This window comes from Sus scrofa, chromosome 3, assembly GCF_000003025.6.
Source record: "Sus scrofa isolate TJ Tabasco breed Duroc chromosome 3, Sscrofa11.1, whole genome shotgun sequence".
NCBI classification, from domain to species: Eukaryota; Metazoa; Chordata; class Mammalia; order Artiodactyla; family Suidae; genus Sus; species Sus scrofa.
This window is the reverse complement of record NC_010445.4, coordinates 46487780-46501899: the sequence shown is the minus strand read 5'-3', so window position 1 is coordinate 46501899 and position 14120 is coordinate 46487780. Positions and strand designations below refer to the sequence as shown.

At 46.4% G+C, this 14120-nt stretch overlaps 1 protein-coding gene across 2 annotated transcripts in view; it reads left to right on the top strand.

Annotated features, from left to right (window-relative positions):
* SEPT10 (septin 10) overlaps positions 1 to 14120 on the top strand; it is a 62540-nt gene that overhangs the window by 44778 nt on the left and 3642 nt on the right. For both annotated transcript variants that reach the window (XM_021087089.1, XM_021087090.1), the window contains 4 exons: positions 405 to 566; positions 2794 to 2890; positions 4034 to 4202; positions 12537 to 12669. In XM_021087089.1, the coding sequence (XP_020942748.1) occupies positions 405 to 566; positions 2794 to 2890; positions 4034 to 4202; positions 12537 to 12669 (561 nt within the window). The remainder of the gene's footprint in view (positions 1 to 404; positions 567 to 2793; positions 2891 to 4033; positions 4203 to 12536; positions 12670 to 14120) is intronic.

The window sequence follows — 14120 nt, the reverse complement described above, 5'->3', positions numbered from 1 at the left end:
TAGCTTATTAAGAAATAAAAAATCCTTAGTGAATTATGCAGAAGATTTCAGCTCACAACTTACATTTTACTTATTTTGTGTATGATGGAATTGTAAGAGACTTTGAGAGGAGAGACAAAAACATGAGATTTTTAAGCCTAAATTCAAATGAAATTTGAATTTTAAGAATTCCAAAAGCAGTTGTAAGGCCAGCATTTGTAGGGGTGGTTGCATAGGTGCATCTGGTAAGAATGAAGCCAGTGATTCTAGGTTGGGTGTAAAGGGCTAGGAGGGAGAGAATTCAGGGCTCGCAGGCCATGGGCCTCTGCTGTGACCAGCCCCTGCTGTTGTTATGGGATGAAAGTGGCCCTGGCAGCATGTAATGTGTCATGAGTAGAGATTTTGTTTTTCTTTATCTTTTATAGGTGAACATTATACCAGTGATTGCCAAAGCAGATGCCATTTCTAAAACCGAATTACAGAAGTTTAAGATCAAGCTCATGAGTGAACTGGTCAGCAATGGTGTTCAGATATACCAGTTCCCAACAGATGATGAAACTATTGCCAAAATCAATGCTTCCATGAATGTAAGCTGCTAGTTGAATATTGTTTTACATATGAAAAACAGGAATTTGTAAGTAACATTGCTACTAATGGATTTTCACTTGTGTTTTCGAAAACAAGGTGAATGTTGAAAACATCAATATAGAAAATGTTTTTTAGAGCTGGAAAAGTATAATGAGGATGTATTTTTGAGCATTTTTTCCTTTCCTCTCTAGTTTCACCTAAATAAAGTGATATATTTGTGAGACTGGGAGTCACCTTTGGTAGAACCTGAGAAAGATGCCTTTCTGTCCTGTCTTTAAGAACATTAGAAGGCCTTCCCTTTGTGGCTCAGCAGGTTAAGAACCCGACTAGTATCCATGACTAGTGCATTCCATGACTAGTGCATTCCATGACTAGTATCCATGACTAGTGGGTTCAATCCCTGGCCTTACTCAGTGGGTTTAGGATCTGGAGTTGCCATGAGCTGTAGTGTAGGTCACAGATGTGGCCCGGATCTGGCGTTGCTGTGTCATTGGTGTAGGCTAGCGGCTACAGCTCCAATTTGACTGGCAACTTTCATATGCCTCGGGTGCGGCCCTAAAAAAATGAAAAAAAAAAAAAAAGAATTTAGAACATAAAATATATTTTAATATATATTTTATGTATGATTGTGTTACTTTATTCAGGCTACCAAATTTCTTATATACTTGGTCACACTTTGAAGGATCATGGGTTTTGGAGTCAGACAGTCTTAACCATATGTTCTTATGGGAGTTATTAACTTCCCCTGAGACTGTTGCCTTAGCCACAGACTTGGGCCAGTAATACCTGTTGTACAGGTGGTCATGAGGATACAGCTTTGCTCACTGCCTGGCATGGTGACAAGCAGTACCTGTTTGTTCCATTCCCCCCCCCCCTTTTGCTTTACTCCCCTTTTGCTTTTCTATTTCTTTCCTACTTTGTTCATATTAAGATACTTTATATAGGAGTTCCCATTGTGGTGCAGCGGAAACAAATCTGACTAGGAACCATGAGGTCGCAGGTTCAATTCCTGGCCTCGCTCAGCAGGTTAAGGATCTGGCAGTGCCATGAGCTGTGGTGTAGGTCGCAGACATGGCCCAGATCTGGTGTTGCTGTGGCTGTGGCGTAGGCCGGTGGCTACAGCTCCGATTAGCCTGGGAACCTCCATATGCTGCGGATGCGGCCCTAAAAAGCAAAAAAAAAAAAAGCAAGGAAAGAAACTTTAAGTATATAAGAAGTTGACTAATATAAATGAAGTGCTATAAATTCCTACGTGTTAAATTGTATTTAGATCTAATTAATTTTGGGGGCCCACCTGGAATACGTTTTCAGAGAGGCACAATTAAGAGACTAAATATTGTCAATTATTAAATATTAAATATGATACTTTTTACATTAGACTTTTCCCCTACGTAATCCTTGGCTTTGGGCAGGACAGTCTCCTCATTGCCATGAGTTCCAACTGCTGTGTCTTGTTCAATATCGCCTCACTGTGCTGGTTCTTCCTGCTCTGTCCTGTCCATCCCCAGTTTGGGTGTCTTCCATCTTCCATGGTGCTCTATCACTCCTCTAAATTTCAGAGACATTCATTGTATTTAGCTTAGTTTGGGACTTCATTATTTTATATTAGTATTAAATGTGTACACATACACTAAATATAGATATACACTTTAGTTCTATAGTGTGTATGTGGTTTCCTCAACACTATCTTTGACTTTTAGCATAAAGATAGTATTGAGGGAAATAATACTTGTGCTAGAATTCTGTTTTTTTGTTCTTATAGTAAAATGAGAACACGTGGAGATGGAGTTCCCTTGTGGCTGAGCAGGTTAAGGACTGGCGCTGTCACTTCAGTGGCTTGGGTCCAGTCCCCTGGCCCAGGAACTTCCCCATGCCATAGGTGCAGCCCCTCTACCCCCAAAAAAAGCACACATGTGGGGCATGCTCAGTAAATAACTTTCTCTATTGGGCAGGGTTTTTTTGGGTTTTTTTTTTTTCACTTTGTGAATTTTATATTTATAGTTGTACCACAATCATCACAACCCAATTTTACAGCCTTTCCATCCCAAACCCCCAGCCCATCCCCCCATCCCCCAACCTGTCTCCTTTGGAAACTATAAGTACAGGGCAGGTTTTAAAAGCTGAGGATAGCAGATCATTTGACTTTAGTAAATTGGTTACTTAATACATTTTCTCACTCTGTTTTCATTGGTATGAGATATGATCAGTATCCTGGCCCTTTTCCAGGGACAGTTGCCATTTGCCGTGGTTGGAAGTATGGACGAGGTGAAAGTGGGCAATAAGATGGTCAAAGCGCGCCAGTACCCTTGGGGCGTCGTGCAAGGTAAGGGAGAAAGAGCAGGAAGGATGTGTGCTAAGACCAGAGAGGCGCCTCGCATGCGTTCTTTCAGTGCTGCTTGTTTGGGTTCCCACCCACTGTCAGAAGGGCTGGCCAGATTCTGTTTCAACCCACTCTGTTGAGGCCAGGCAAAGCTTCTCTGCCCCTCCCAGGTGACCAAGACATTGAGGAGGCGGGAAGCACCCATCAGGTACTTTGAATTAAATCTGAGTGTGAACAGAACTGTTTAAACATAGCACATCAACTATGACTAGATAATTCTGGGCACAGTAAACCACCTTGTAAGTTTATATATTTTTACTCATCACAGTATTGCCAGCTATTTCCCAAACAAACCAGTCAGCCAACTAAAAAATTTTAGAACTTACCTAGCTTTGTAACGAGTAAGTAATTAGTATTGTCTGGCTCATTTGCTCATGATGCCAACCAGTGGGGAATGGAGAGTACCCCCGCAGGCACTGGCCTCCCAGCACTGCTTTTAAATTTTATTTATTTATGTTTTTGGCTGCAGCGTGCATCGGCTTGATATGGGATCTCAGCTCCCAGACCAGGGGTTAAACCCAGGCCATAGTGGTGAAAGTGACGAGTCCCAACCACTAGACCACCAGGGAGCTCCCACTGTGCTGCTTTTTTCAGAGACACATTTTGTAGTTAATGAAAAATATTGATAAAACTTAAGATTTTTAATGTCTAGAAAACATAAAGGTAATAATTGCACCTCAGACTCTTGCTCACAGTAGAATGCTGACCCACAGTCACAGATATGGCATTGTGTGACAGGACTGACGTTAGAGCAGGCCTAGATGATGTTCTGGAGTGTGCAGGCTTTACACCTGGACATGTTTGTGAAATCATGTTACATACTTTTTTAAAGTGCTGTGTGACATGTCCTGGGGAGGGCCTGTAAACTAACAAAATATGAGTGAAGTAACTGGAGCATATGGTGCAGAATAGACTGCATTTCTTTCCTACTTCCTGTTGATCCTTGGCTGCTAAATGTAAGCAAGCCTCCTGGTCTGCTCATCAGCGCTGCCTGTAATTCAGTGTGTGTAATACAAGCATTGCTTCCTTGGGTCCCTATGTGAAACAACAGAACATGGGCACTGCTGTTCTCTGCTTTCTGGCTAGTGGAAAATGAAAACCACTGTGACTTTGTCAAGCTCCGGGAGATGCTCATCTGCACGAACATGGAGGACCTGCGAGACCAGACCCACACGCGGCACTATGAGCTGTACAGGCGCTGCCGGCTGGAGGAAATGGGCTTCGCCGACATGGGCCCGGAGAGTAAGCCGCGCAGGTGAGCAGCCCACCAGCGAGGGTGTTGAGCCCTGCTTCTCCACCCCTGGAAGCTTCCTGCTCTTGGAGGGTCTCCAGTTCCTCCTCCAACTCAGGAAGCTGGGCAGGTGGCGGGAAGAAGACAGGGCAGAAGTGAGTAACCGAAGGAAAATGCTCTCTGGTTGCAAGTGTACTGACCGTTGCAAAAGTAAGTTGGAATCTAAGTCACACTAAATAAAACTGTTGTTTTTCATCCTAATGACAGTTTGAGAATGACTAAGGAAAGCATCTTATAAAGGAGGCACGAGAGAACTTGTGGGGAGACAGAGACTAGACTTTCTTAAAATATTCATAAAGTTACAAGAATTGTAACTTGCTCAGTGATTAGAGCGTGAAGCGTTGTTATAAACTTGCTTGGTCATTTTATATGCTGCCACATACCTGAGGGTTTTTTGTTTTTTTTTTGTTTTTTTTTTTTTTTTTTTTGGATTAATATATGTAAACAGGAGTTCCCATCATGGTTCAGCAGTAACAAACCCAACTAGTATCCATGAGGATATGGGTTTGATCCCTGGCCTCTCTCAGTGGGTTAACGATCCAGCGTTGCCGTGAGCTGTGGTGTAGGTTGCAGACACGGAGTCGCTGTGGCTTGGTGTAGGCCGGACTACAGCTCCAGTTCAACCCCTAACCTGGGAACTTCCATATGCCGAAGGGTACGGCCGTAAAAAAAAGCAAAAAAAAAAAAAAATAAATAAACATAATTCTTAAAATACTGTAACAAATGTGTTTTGATGCTGCATTTCATAACGATTTTGCTCAGGACCAATACTGCTTTAAATCTGTCACAAGACCAAAGGTTCCTTCTGTATATTCGAGCCCTTCCTGGGTGTCCTGTCTGCACCAGAGCAGACCCCGCAGGAGCGGGAGCCCTGGGCCCACTGCTGCTGCTCGTGGTCTTTGGGAAGATTTATTACAGATGGAGGCTAGACTTTTAATTATTCAGTTCTACAGAGTACATTGGTGCTGGTGATTAGCTCTCACTTTATTGGTAAATTCAGAGTCCCCTCTTCACCAGGCCCAGGTCCAGCTGTGCATGTGGTTGCCGCCATTCTGATGAAGTGATGATTTTCTCTAATGAAGGGAATTGTCCAGCATCACCATCCTTCGTGATTCCCAGAGGAGGTGTTGCTTCTCCTCCTTCCACGTCTGGGGTGTTCTGAGACCTCTGTGCATGGAGGAGACCCAGACCCTGGGTAATAGCAAGTGGGCCTCTTAGGGCCTCTGAGAAGAGGGACTCAGAGAGCCGTCAGCAGTCACCATGGAAAGTTACGAAATACTAGTTCAGAATTTCTGGAGATGGGGCCTATGAATCTGCATTTTGTTTCTGTTTTTTGTCTTTTTTTTTAGGGCCGCACCCACTGAATATGGAGGTTCCCAGGCTATGAGTCCAATCAGCTACAGCCGCCGGCCTACACCATAGCCACAGCAACACCAGATCTGAGCCTTGTCTTCGACTTACACCAGACCACACGGCGACGCCAGATTCTTAACCTAGGGGCAAGGCCAGGGATCGAAGCTGCAATCTTGTGGAGGCCAGTCAGATTCATTTCTGCTGAGCCACGACAAGAACTCCAGAATCTGTGTTTTAATTAAGATTCCCACTCAGCCATCAGGAGGTACTTCCTGCTGGTCACTGGGTACTAAGACCCTGCCCTTGTGGGGCTTGGGGTGGTGTCGGGGGAGACGCTGTTGCCCTGTGTGGGGGTGGGGTCAGGAGTGGGGTGGGGAGACCTAGGCAGGAGGCTGGCACAGTCCATTCCAGCCGTGCTGCAGGGGTGAGAAGCATATTTAGAACATGAGGCTTGAAAGTGAGCCTGATAGGACTGGGATGGTTTGGATGTGGGTGGAAAGGAACCAAGATGGCTCCAGCCACTGCTTTTGACCCGAGACACTGGGTAAATGGTGGTGTGTTTAATGTGAGGAGCAAGGCTGGGGAAAGGGGAGATTTTAGGGGTTGTTGGTTGGTAATTGAGATGTTTGGGATGTGTTACATTTAAGTCGATTATGAAATATCCAGGTGAGGATGGGGGGAAGGTGAGGCCGAGACGACACTTTGGGAATCAACACTGAACAGGACTGTGTACAGTTGTAAGTATCTTTAAAGTGTCTGCCCTTTGTAGTGCCCTTTGCAGTGCTCTGGGTGAGGTGCTGCTGAATAAAACTGAAGGTCAGACAGTCCTAGCTGTCATGTAGTTTATCTTCTTGTCAGGGAGGCTGAACTCAAATAGCTAACTACACGACCAGTTATGGTTGTGCACTGTGCATAGACGTGGCATGTAATGGGGAGATGTCCTGACTTAATCTGGAAAATGAGGGAAGGCTTCTGTCTGGCACCTAACTAGGTGGGTTTGTTTTGTTTTATTTTTGAGTATAATTGCTTTACAACATTGTGTTAATTTCAGGTGTACAGCACAATTACTGTTTTGAGAGATTAAAAAAAAAAAAAAAGAGCAAGGCATATGCAGAGACTGCTTAGGAGAGACCTGTTGGGAGAGCATTGCATGGACTAAGTACTAGCAACAGAGAGAGACCCCGGCATGTTTAAGAGACATTGAGGTGAAATTGGGAAAATTTAGGGACTGTTAAGCTATAATGAGGTAAAGAACAGAAGATGCCTGAAGAAGACCTCTCATGTCCTGGGCCAGTGGTCTCACTGGCCTGGCGGGTGGCTCTGGAGCAGAACTAGCTGTCCTGTGGGGCAGGACAAAGAGTATAGCTTGGTTTGGGACCCAGGCACTTTGAGTTTCCTCTGAAACTTCCAGATGACAGTGTCAGATCACAAGCTGCCAGGCTACAGACAGTCTTTGCGAGTCTGTCTGTAACTCAGAGGAGAAAAGAGAGGACTGGGCCAAAGGATTGAACTTAAGAGTCACAGGCACTACAAGGTGGTTAATTGAACACTGAGTATGGATGAAATGCCTGAAGTGAGAAGTATGTCTGGCAGTTCCCGTCGTGGTGCAGCAGAAATGAATCTGACTAGGAACCATGAGGTTGAGGGTTCGATCCCTGGCCTCACTCAGTGGGTTAAGGATCCGGCATTGCCATGGGCTGTGGCCTGTGGCTATAGCTCCGATTAGACCCCTAGCCTGGGAACCTCCATATGCCGTGGGTGCGGCCCTCAAAAGACAAAAGACCAAAAAAAAAGAACTATGTCTATAAAGAAAGGAAACAGCCTTGGGTCGCTCAAATTGTGTCAGCAGAAGCAGCAGGTAGAAGGGGTTGAGAATGTCAGGTTCGTCTGCTGGGCTCCGTCTCACTCGGTCTTTGCCTGCACCCTGCAGGGATTTGGAGGCACAGCCCAGAAGCACGGTAGCGGCACAGGGATGGAGCCAATGGGCTTGCCCCGCAGGGAGGGAGACAGGCCATCTCTCCTGGTAGGAGCAATCAGCGCAGGAAGGGAGGGCTTCCGGGTTGACAGGAATTTCCCCTCGAATTCATACTGTAGTGTGATAGCTCTGACCTGGGCTCTTTTAATGAGCCTTTCAGGTCCGTCACGCCGAACCAAAAATGCTGCCTGTTGCCTCAGAGGTGGCATTCAGGCTTCAGGCAGCAGTGCACAGCAAGTTGTATTTTGACCCCAGAGGTTGCAGGCAGCCCTGGGTAGGGACTGGCACCAGCTGCAGTTTGGGCTCTCCTTATATTCCTGTATCGCAGACCTGCTTGGGGACCACTAGTCTCTTGCCCCACACCCACTAATTTCCTGTCCCAACCCCCCTGCACCATGCATACTGAAGGGGGAGCGTTTGGATCCTCTGATTGGTTCTGGGCGAGGACACCTTATTTGCAGGCAGAGAGTTTATAGGGAGATGCTTGAAGAGCTGGTACCTGCATGTATCTTCATTGTTTGATGGCAGGCCTCCTAGTTTTGGTAGCCATCATTGGCCTCAGAGCCAGCTCAGAATCACCGGGTCAGAGTCCCTGTCCTCTCTCCCACCTAACAGGAAGACTTGGGTAGAGGAAGGAGGAAACCAGCAGGGAAGCCAGGTGGAGAGCGCGTGGCATGAAGGAGAGATCAGCTGACCAGGCCTTTGCTGTGGATGTAGAGCCGCTGCTACAGTCCAGCTGCTTCCTGTTCTTCGAAAATAGCCGTGAACACACCATCCGAGTCAAAACAGACGGTGTAGGCCAGGGCTTGCAGACGTGGAGGGAAAAGACCAGTTTCATGCTTGTGCTAGGAGTGAAATGAGTGAACTGAAGCCATTTCTGGTCCTCCTTCCAGGGAGGAGTGTCCAGAGGCCCAGCTTAGGATGTGTGTCCAGGTCTCAGCTGGGGGTGGGCATGAGCCTCACCGGTTGTCTAACCAGAATACCTGCCCCGGGGAGGTCGCACTCCAGAGGCAACCAGCTTAATAATGCAGAGTGAGGGGTGGGCAGTCAGTCAGAACAGGCGTTTTTCAGCATTTCTTCAGTTTGGGCAGCAGCTGCCCACTGAAAGGGTGAAGAATGGGAAACTGGGAGAGGGTACAGAGTGGCCAGGGCGGAGGCTGCAGGTCACCTGCAGAGGACGAGCTGGGGGCAGGGCTCCAGCTCTGAGCCTGGAGGCCTCTGTCCACACGCTGGGCTCGGAACGAGCACGTCCTCTCCCCTCCCTGGCCTGCTCTCCAGACAAGGGAGGACACCTCTCAGGGGATTTCCTGGGTCAGGCATGGCTCACCTTCTCTTCTCTTGGTGCTTTTTCATTTGCGAATAAATTATTTGATAAAGCTTCTAGCATTCTCCATGGCCTGAGGTCTTAGGAAGGTTTATACCTACTGTGGTTTCAAAACCTTATGTTCTTGGGAACCATCGCTTTTAATTTGGAGTGTATGCAACAATAGTCACTCTAATTTGCTGGGCATGTAAAGTCCATCCCTCAGTATTATACCAATAAAAAAGGGGTCCCATGAGCCTGTCAGGGTGCCCTGGTCCTCCCGGTGGCTCATCTGTGGTCCTGCCAGCCCTGAGGTGTCTGCATATCCATTTCACTGGGTGACTGCTGAGTCCTGTTTAGTGTCCTGAGGTCCAGGTTATGGCCTTATGTGTTCTTTGCTGGTAGTCTTAATTAGCTGATCTTCAATTATTTAAACTACATGGAAGATGCTTTTATAAACCTTAAATCCCCAAGTTATTTTAGATTAATCTCATCAGTCTCATTTACCATCACTGATGTGCTCTAGGCCCTGTAGTTTGGAAGGGAGATTTTTGTGGTATTTCACAGTCACTGAAGTGTTTGGCATGATTTTTGTGTCATAAACTTTGGTTTTTGGAACTCAGGAAACAGTTCGCTTTTTGCACTTGGTCTGCAGTAGGAATGGGGACTGGTCTGCAGTAGGAATGGGGACTGTTCCGGGCTTTTTAGAACTTTGCCTGGAGCTCAGCCATTTTCCTGATGGACACAAGCACCTGAGGGTCGTTTTCTTCCTCTCGGGTTTTCAGTTTTGTTTTAAATCAGTGATCTTTGCAGCTGGAGTAGTAAATGTGCTGCATTAAATATCACAGCAGCAAGCTGCTTTTATACTAGAGACAGGAGTAGTATAACAAGAAAGCCGTTTTCATTCTCATCCCCAAAGTAAGTAAATCCATGATAGTCAACACTATATAAGCCATTGCTTCCAGATGATCTGAGTTTCTTTACCACCTTTTGAAAGACAGTGCAGGTTTCCTGCCTCGCAGCTGGCTCTGTAAGTTTACCTGGCACAGCAGGCAGGTGTGTGAAGGATGGAGAACAAAAGGTAAGATCAGTTGAGCGTCTGGTTTTACCTACTGCTGAGGTCTCACTGTAAGCAGGATTCATGGGAGTCAGGAGTACAGGCTTGGGAGCAGGTCTGATAAGGTTCCAACCCCAGCCTTGTTCTCACTCTGTCCCTTTGTGACAATGACTCGCCGGCTCTGAGCTTTAGTCTTCTTACCTGTAATAGTGTCTGTGCTTGTCCCTTATGGTGCTGCAGAAATTAGCAAGAGCCCAGACCAGCCCTTGCCTGAAAAAGCAAGGCAGCAAGTGTTAGGTAACTTTTCTCTTGATCAGGTGGGTTGATTTTTCCTCCTGAACAGCTCAAGTCCTTGTGTCAATAAATTAATAAGAACTTTTTAAAACTTAGATTTGATCTAAGTACATTATTTAAACCAAGTTTGTGGCTAAAGGCTCTCTATCCAGTGTAGGACCAGTGAGACGTAGGGAGGTTTCTGAAAACAGTGAAGGTAGCTTGGATTTAGAGGCCTCTTTAAAATAGGGCCAAAATAGAGAAAAACAAAGAACCTTAAAAAAGTAAAATGGCTCCTTGAGATTAGAGGCATTTTTACATTTGTAAACGTTGCTTGCGAAGACAGTGTGGAAGATATTCCATCCTAGAATCCATGCTCTGAGCACCCCACACTCACAGTCAGCTGTAAAAGCTATCGTGTAACCTTTCTTACTATGTTTTTCCTTAAATGTATACAATTTTGAAACTGCACAACTCAGACTGGAACTTGAACCTACTCTCCTCTAATTAAAACCACTCACCTGGTGTCAGGAATTACTGAAGCTCAGGTACTTTGTGTCTCGGCACAGAAGGAATTCCATGAGACAGAGTGATAAGTAAGAGGTGGTTTTGTTGAGAGAGACATAGTGTGGGACTCTCAGAAGGCGAGAGCCCCAGAGGTGCACGTTCAGTAGATGGGATGTGGGCCATCTCAAGAGGCAAGAGAGGCCCTTGGGTATGGGGAGGTAGGTTTTGTGGGCTGGGTGAATTCATAGGCTGTTGTAGATGAGGGGCATAGGTTTCTAGGATTTGGGCCCCACCCCCTTTTTGGTCTTGCATGCTGGACCTCGGGTGTGTCTTGAGCTGGTGGATTGCCTGGTGGAGAGCGAGACTCGGGGCCCCCTGGCGGTTTACCCTTCGGCTCTCCTGAGCCTGACCACTCTGCTGTGCCTTTAAGGGCCTTGCCCACCCCTTCCCTCCTCTTTCAGTTCTACGCATAAAAGATTCATTTCTCTGGTTATGATATTTAAGATTAATAAGATTCCATAATTTCATCGTATTTTAAGTCTATTTAGCCATAAAGTATTGCTTTAGAGCAATAGAAATTTCTAACTCTGACAGCAGGAAAGGCATCTGTGTTTCCCTGGTAAACCTCTGGGATACTCTCCAAGGGAGTGGAGATGGAGGCTCAGCGTTTCTGAGGAGAAGGGCCATCATCCCTCTGAAAAGCCACAAGTGACAGGGGCAGCTGGCCATGGAGTTCCAGGACTGCCCCTGCTCTGCTGGGTTAAAGCTGGCTCTACTTCCCTGCACTTTGCACCACTGAATGAACATTTATGAGGAAATAGAACTGTCTAGAGAGCTCTGCCAGACAGCTGGGTTACAAAAGGGAGTTGTTACAACAGAGGCAGGTAGGGTGTCAGTGCCAACAGAAGTGCTTGGGAGCCCTGGAGAAGGCTTTCCAGGGGAAGCTGCATTTGAACTTGGCCTTGAAGGTCAGGATTAGTGGGTGGAGTTGGGTCGGGAAGTGGGCTGTGGCCCTGGAGTGGGAAATGTGTGGCATGTTTTAGGGTGTTTGGGTCTGTTTGGCCAGATTGTGAAGTTTAAGTGCTTATTTAAAGGAGGTGGGACCGGAGTTTCCGCCATGGCTCAGTGGTTAACGAATCCGACTAAGAACCATGAGATTGCGGGTTCGATCCTTGGCCTTGCCCAGTGGGTTGGGGATCTGGCGTTGCTGTGAGCTGTGGTGTAGGTCGCAGACACAGCTCGGATCCCGTGTTGCTGTGGCTGTGGTGTAGGCCAGCAGCTACAGCTCCAATTCAACCCTAACCTTGGAACCTCCATATGCCGTGGGAGTGGCCCAAGAAATGGCAAAAAGACAAAAAACAAAAAACAAAAAAAAAAAGGAGGTGGGACCCCCTCCTTTAAATATCTATAACAGAGGAAAAGGATGAAGAGATCTCTGTGTTTGGTGGGAAAATCGCAGGGGTGGCAAGAAGAACAAACTGTAAGCAGGACTTGAAGCTTAGAAGCCCTTTAGGGGAGCACTGTGGTCGAGAAGGCAGAAGAGCACAGAGATCAGGTACCTGGAGAAATGAAAATAGGACTGGTCTGAAATGATGTCGGAGTCCCAGGCTGAATTCACAGACTCAGTCAACAGCTGGACAGAGGAATCCATCTGGGGTGCAATGAGGGCTTGGTGAGGGGGGCCTGACAGACCTGGGTCCCTGTGAGCTGTCCTATGCCAGGTGCTCCCAAGGGCACAGCCATGGTCCTGATGGTCACACGCCCAGCCCAGCCCAGACAATGTGTCTGTTGTCTTCCTAATGGGAGTATCACAAATAAATGGCTTTTCAGTCTGCAGGAGACCTACGAAGCCAAAAGGCACGAATTTTACGGTGAACGTCAGAGGAAAGAGGAAGAAATGAAGCAGGTGTTCGTGCAGCGTGTGAAGGAGAAAGAAGCTGTGTTGAAAGAAGCTGAAAGAGAGGCAAGTGCACTGGTTTGACAGGCTCTGCATTTCTTGGGGGCATCCTTCAGCCTAGGGATTTATCCCAACAACTGAATCTAGATGCTTTTGAAGACTAGTCATTCTTTAAAAGTAGTTATTTTAACACTTGGTCTATGGATGCAGACGTCATAATAAATCATAGTCAGGGAATTCCCATCCTGGCTCAGCGGAAACGAATCTGACGAGTATCCTTGAGGACGCAGGTTCGATCCCTGACCTTACTCAGTGGGTTAAGGATCTAGTGTTGTTGTGAGCTGTGGTGTAGGTTACAGACATGGCATGGATCCCGTGTGGCTCTGGTGAAGGCCGTCAGCAACAGCTCTGATTTGACCCCTAGCCTGGGAACCTCCATATGCTGTGGGTGTGGCACCAATTAAAAAAAAAATCATCGTCTGAAATCTTATAAAAATTTTTGCTTTTTTGAGCAAAGTGTCTCCAGTAGAAGGGGTTTATCAAGGGCTTGTATAGGACTAACTGGATTACTAAGAGGTATTTTAATATCTTAACCGGGAGTCAGAGATGTTTCAGCCGTGGCCTGAGAAAGCATTTTTGGGGGATTTTGAGAGTCTTTGGCATTGTTGTTTGCCATGAAGCGGGTGACTCTCAAAGTTGCTAAGTAGCCTTTTGAGTTTGAAGTCCAGCTTCCTGGAGAAGTTGGGTGGCTCAGGTGGCCTCTGGGCACCCTTGGCACAAAACCATCAGCAGTGAGTCTCCATATGTTTGTTTGCTTCTGGTTGTTCAAGCATCACTTTCAGTTTTACTTGAGTTAAGCTATTCTCTGTAGACCCAACTGCAGTGGCTGCTGTTAAGTAAAGTGCCACAGTTAAGATGAGGGTCAAAAAGGATGAGCTGCAGAAAAGAATTTCTAAGACAGGAATGTTAATACAAGTGAACTGACAGTATAAGAGCCCCTGAGGAGTTCTTTGTAATTTACTTTTACCAATTTATTATTTTAAGTACCCTTACAGTACTTGCTATTTAAATGAACCATATAGTAAGTGGTTCTGTAAAATTAATAATCTACTAGTATATCTTGTAATTTGAATTTTGATCTTTATTTTGAAAAAGTCCAGACGACAGGGGACTGAAAGCAGAGAGTACCTGTGGATAGTTAGACCGGACATTCTGCCACCTCTAGCGTGCACTCAGCCCCGGTGGCCAGAGTGCTGTGGTGGATGTCCTGACTGATGCACTCCCTCGTGGCACCTCATGCATCTACAAAGCTCAAGTGTAGACAAGCTGTGAACAACATGGGTTTGAATGGCCCTGGCCCATTTATATGTGCGCTTCCCCCAGGGCTGCTCTGTCAGCCATTAGACTTGGATTGTCAACTAGTGGGGGCTCCTGCCCCTAGCCCCCCCCCCCCACTGTTGAAGGGTCAGCTATACTTTTATGTACAAAACTTTCTCTGAATTTAGGATTTTTTTGAA